Here is a 6,025-nt window from a genome sequence, read left to right on the forward strand (position 1 = left end):
CGTCTTTTTCAGCGCCAGCGGAGAGGAAACTGGCTGTTCTAGTCCAAGTGTTCATTTGAGCGTCTAACCTTTAATATGTGTTTTTAGATAGGTACATAGAGGGAGGGAGACAGACTTAAAGTGAAACCTGGACAAGCAAGGATAGCCAGCCAATCAGAAATCCCTCCAGGCGTTTAAAGGGATGGTGGGCAGTCCCTCGGGGTTTATGAGCGACTTATTTTACAACCTCTACGTATTCTCACGTCTTGATCTCCCACAGACACTCAGAGAAGAGCGTTTGTAACTGCCCGGTTCGCCTGCGCCGACATGGATCTGTCCTGAGTGGCGTTTTTCAGCTTTTTTTCTTCCCTATGATCTACTGCTGGAGGCTCCTCGCCCTCCCCCCGCCGCACTTGTTGCGCAGAGACTGGATGCGCCGCTGAGTCCTTGGAGAGGAGAGGCAGGGACGAGCTGCAACAGGTGCACACAGAGCATCTCCTCCAAAAAGCCTGCACCGGAGGTAGGGAAATTACGCGTCATTTGGCAATTTTCAGGTTGAATAAATAGCTTGTTTTGGCTATTTTGTCCAAACAATGCTCCACCCGCGGTGATTTATTTGACTTCACGGAGTGATGGATGGATTTGATTATTTAAATTAACTCCTTTGTTCTTGTTAATTTCTTGTAAATGTTTTGTTTGACCTCAGATAAAATTACACTTTAAATGCCGATTTGAAGATCCTTTTGGTCGTCTTCAGCCCCCATTGCGCACACCAAGCCAGGATGCCAGTCCTGACAAGCCCCGACATCGCTAACAAGTTTAAGGAGAAATGGCTGGCGGTTTACCCAGAGGACCAGGTCGCCGGGTCCGATTCTGCCCCCTTTGACGACAGCCTCACGAGCCTCCACTGGCTCCAGAATTTCTCCATTCTCAGCGCGGACCCGGAGCGACCCAACGGCACCGGACCCGGCTGTCCATCCTCTCAGCAGCACCTCTTTCTCAGGCGGCTCGGATTCCCCAGAGGAGGAACGGACTCTCCGTCCAGTCCCCCGGCCGGGGACACCGCCGCCACCGGGATGCCTCTGTATCTCGGGAGCCCCGTTACCTCTGGCAGCGACTCCACCACGACACCACCGAGGTTCACCAGTTGCGCGCATCCCACATCCGGCTACCCACAGATCCCAATCCAAGCAAGTCCGCCGGTGGAGGTCGACTACAAAACCAACCCTAAAGTCAAACCACCCTATTCATACGCCTCCCTCATCTGCATGGCCATGCAGGCCAGCAAGCAACCCAAAGTGACTCTGTCCACCATCTATAACTGGATAACGGAGAATTTCTGCTACTACAGACATGCGGAGCCCAGCTGGCAGGTAACCGAGACCGGATAACTCTCATTCTATTATTGATGAGTGAGATAAATGGAGGGGTGAAGGGGGGAGGGTGAGCAGTTGACTCTAGTGTCACCATCAGACACCATATCTGTAGACAGGACATCAGGCAAGGCCTTCTCTTTGTCAAGATGACAACAAAAATGCTCAGATGTGGTTTAGGAAATTTGTACCCACACACACACACACACATCCTTTGATGATTTATAAGACAAGTGTTTTTTTTTTCAATGCAAGGGTCTCAGAAATTTCCATCTTCTAAGAGAGTACTCATGCAGGGTTTTTTGCCTGAAGGGAATGGAGATGCGGAGGAGAGAGCACTCTAATGTGTGTGTGCGTGTGTGTGTTAATGAGGGCTCCTGAGAGAGATGGCAGCTAAGCACAGCTGATCATGTTTGAAATGCACAGAGCTGCCTGTTACTAGAAAGCCTCATTAGGTACATTTGCTTTCCTATACAAACAACAACAAAACACCCCCCCCCCCCCCCCCCCCCAAAGATTCTCTCTTCCTGTCTCCCTCACTGGGACAAAGTGGCATTTTCAGGATTTGCATGACTAACCCAAATTTGCGCAAAGCTAATAGTATAATGCTGAATATTGATTTATTTTTTTGTTTTGTTTTTCTTTTTGTCTTTCATACAGAACTCGATTCGTCACAACCTATCCCTCAACAAGTGTTTCAAGAAGGTCCCCAGACAAAAAGACGAGCCTGGGAAGGGGGGCTTCTGGCAGATTGATCCTCAGTATGCTGATATGTTTGTCAATGGCATCTTCAAACGCAGGAGGATGTCTGCTAACCACTACAACAGCAGCAGCAGCAGCAGCGGTGGTGGCACACACCGACAGAGCAAACTGCTCCAGGGTTACCACAGCACCCAAAATGGCTGCCCTTACCAAGGGGTGGGTGGCAAACGGAAGCACGTGCCCTCTAAAAACAACAAGATGATCCGTGGGGCTGAGTCACCCCTTTTAGCAACAGAAGCCCATAAAGCAGACATCCTGAGGGGGGACTTTGACCTGGCGTCCGTGTTTGATGACGTTCTCAGTGGGAACTGTAGCACCTTCGAGGATTTGGACATCAACACAGCGTTGAGCTCCCTCGGCTGTGAGATGGAGGTTTCCATGCAGGGGAGGCAGCACTCGGCGGGGCCGGGCAGGTGGTGCGGAGGAGGTGACCTCATGGGTCAGAGTCAGCACCTGAACCACCACCAGTCCTATGGTTACATGGACTTGGGTGCTGCTTCAATGGAGTGCACCATCAATATGGGAGAACTCCACGTGCCGCAGCAGCAACAGCTGGACCAGGACCAGCTGCTCCAGAGCCATCACCACCTGCAGCAGTTCGATGAGCCATCCACGCTTTTCCCTGAGCGGCCGGAGGAGGCGGTGCTGCAGCCTTGGGAGGAGATCAAGGAAGAGGCACAGGCCATTCCTCTAACTCTGGATCAGGGCTTCAGCCTGTGCGAGGGCTTCTTCACAGAGATGCAGCCATGGGAGAGAGTAGAGGCCTATCTGTGACCTTTAACCATGAAACCATACTGACTCCTAATTACACCCAATGACAGGGACATCTCTGATTGCTGGTCAAACTCCATATTAGCACTAAGTGGGATAACGCTGTTGACAGCTAGAGCTGCATCACGGTCACTTCTGCATTTCCTCCAATCATTCTGCAATACACTGCATTTGTAATTTATTTTTTTTGTAACATTTACTTTTTTTTTTTTGTTAAAATACTAATGTGATCATGTCAAACCTACTTTGAACTTGAACTACACAGCCAGCTAAGAAAGACGTGTTTAAAAAAGACCTCGATCTGACTATAACCTTTGTTGGACAACATGATTAGGGTCTATTTCCTGGCACATAATCCTATTTCTTCCTGAAGATGTCAGGTGCTTGACAGGAAGCACAGCGTAATGTGATGCAGTGCTGGTATATCGGGCATAATGAAATAACAATACAACAGAATAACTTTGATTAACCAAATTAAAGTTTCATACAGACTGTGAGGGATTATATCACTCTAGAATAAATGGCAGCAAATGGCTTCTTCACAAACAAGGACAATGAAGGAAGCTTCACCGTGTGCACAGAACAGGACTTCCTTTAAGTTCGATTTTCTTGAACGATAACAGTGCAGATGTGCTCCAGTGAGAGCCGACCTGGACCGAAATGTAAGCGGCAGCTTTCTGTACGTAGCAGGAGAAAAGTGAAGAAAACCCAACCACCCTCCTTCACAGCACTCTCCACAAACAAGCACTGTCAACAGGAGACTGCGAAAACACACAGGATTCTATTTTGCTACATTAGCATTTAACATTTTTTACTAACATGCAGTGGAGTCAGCCATTCATCTCAACTGTCTATTATGTGGCGTGAAGATAAAAGATGAAGCTAGTGCTCGATGGAAACAGGAAAATGTTAAATTCATAGTCTGATATTAGAAATCAGTGACTTCTGACTTTATTATATAATCAATTAATATATATATATGTTCATTAAAGTATAGAGCATGAAGCTAGACAGGGACATTTGCCATTTGTCTACAGTTATGTATTGCAAAGCAAAAAGAGGAGCAGACCTGAAACTGAGTCATGAAAATCGAACAATATGCACTTTGATAGGCCGCAGTTTTAGGAAAGAAAGACCACGTTTTGCTTTTTCAGGATGTTTAGTTTTATGGTATTAAAATAATGTCTTCTGAAGTTTACGGACGATAATGAAGATCATGCGCATACTCTTTAAGTGTCTATATCAGTTTCTTTTTGAACAAAAAACTCAACACTGCAATAAGTCAACTGCGCAAGAGTTTTGTTTGCTTAAACGGACTGTTTGTCTTTCCAAATAAATACAAAAGTGGGCATTTGTCAATTATGTTTCGCCAAATTTGATGATGAAGAATATGCAGTTCCTTGGTGTTTCTGTGCTGATTAATTAATAAGAAGAGTTTTCTGCCACTAGGTGATGGATTTCCATTTGTTCTTTTTCATTATTTTGGTGTATGTCTTTTTTATTCGTATGGTTTGTTTTCAATGATCTAAATTTCAAATTATATATAACCATAATAACTGTTGGTTTTAAGGGGTCGTAAATGGTGAACAGATGCATAAATTCAGCTCTTAAAGGCCAGATTTTCTTATTGTATCACATTGATCAAGTTTGATATGAACTCTTTAATCTTACCGTGTTGTTTTCATTTGTACTTTTTTAAAAGCTGTTTAAAAATGCAACCATGCCTTGATGCAATAAATGGTGTCAATTAAAGAAAGAACAATACCACAAACATGTATCATTCATCTGTCATTCTACACATGATGGAGTGCAGTATAAAGCTATGGCTGGGAATTTTGTTCGATTTGAGCTCTGTGCTGTGCAGTCGAGAAATAAAAGGTGTATGAGGGTTTATCATTAATCGGCACAGACAGGACCTGCTTGGAATTTAAAACCTACAGGTGTTGATATAATAGCATAAGCAGCAAGGCAATATAATAATATATTTAACTTAAAACATTTTAGTTTGAAATCATTCGTTCACTCCTGGGATCATTATTGAGACAGTAAGAGTCACTGCAGTCAATAGGATTCATCCTCAGAGGACCATGAATATCTGTAAATATTTTTTATTCACAAACCATCCAGAATTAAGCTCAATGTGGTTGAACTGGCTTACAGACTGACACAGCACAGGCATGGCTCAAAATATTCTGAAGAAACATAAAGGAACAGTAAAAGTATGAAGCTTGAGGGCCCCAGGAATCATTAGCGCCCATGAGTTCAAAAATATAAGCGACGGACAGGCCAGGTCACTGTGCCCAGGTTTGAAGTAGGTTCACTTTCTTTACAGCTAATTAGAAGTGTTGATTGTGTGCCTCTGGGTCAAATCAGTGTTAATGAGAGAACAAACAACTGTTTAAGAAACACTTTCATCAAGTCCAAATTACTTTAAAGGAAAAGCATGGACACTCTTTCCTATTGACTTGTATGAATGTGCCCATACCTTTGACTAAAAGTGTAAATACACTGCACTATTAGAAAACATTGATGCATGGGTAATTAAAAAAAGACTCACAGCCATTACATATACATCTTTTAACATCGCTCTGGGTCTGTGTTATGTGGGATTTAGATTATATATGTATAGAATGTGAAGAGCAGCCCACGCCATGTGGTGTTTCTGCATCTGACTGAGCCTCCTCCACAAAAAAAGATGTCTAGTTGTTAGAAAAGGCACTCAAAACTTCAAACCACATCTCATCTCAAGCTTTTCTAGGATTTTGGTTTGCAGGCCCTGAATGAAAATGTGATTTTCCACCTCAAATCTCTTTTTAATTGAAATTGTTGGAGGAAAAGGGAGAAATGCGGCTTATCCCCGTCCTTCTAGCTTGTGGCTCCCAGCAGCGACAGGTCATGTGTAGAGATCTCCAAGAATGGGTGGAATAACTCAGATTCCTTAAAACAGCAGGCACTGCTGGCAGCTTCGAGGCCAAGGCGTGTGACCACTGACCACCCTGCGTTGAGATAATCACTCCAGCTGATAGAGAGGCTGGTCCCGTGACAGCCAGGGGCCAATTTATATAAGCTACAGGCCTAGAGGTCACTTTTGTTTACAATGGAAATGTAAAAGTTTGAACAGCAGCATCACTATCACTGTC

General features: G+C 44.4%; 1 protein-coding gene across 1 annotated transcript; it reads left to right on the top strand.

The window, feature by feature from the left end:
• Positions 1-243: 243 nt before the first annotated feature.
• Positions 244-4,644, top strand: foxj1b (forkhead box J1b). Its single transcript, XM_026316501.1, has 3 exons — positions 244-499; positions 686-1,352; positions 2,013-4,644. Exons 2-3 carry the CDS (start codon positions 762-764, stop codon positions 2,886-2,888), a joined length of 1,467 nt encoding a protein of 488 aa, XP_026172286.1. The 5' UTR covers positions 244-499; positions 686-761; the 3' UTR covers positions 2,889-4,644.
• The last annotated feature ends 1,381 nt before the right edge of the window (positions 4,645-6,025 follow it).

Source organism: Mastacembelus armatus, chromosome 19, assembly GCF_900324485.2.
Source record: "Mastacembelus armatus chromosome 19, fMasArm1.2, whole genome shotgun sequence".
Lineage (NCBI taxonomy): Eukaryota > Metazoa > Chordata > Actinopteri > Synbranchiformes > Mastacembelidae > Mastacembelus > Mastacembelus armatus.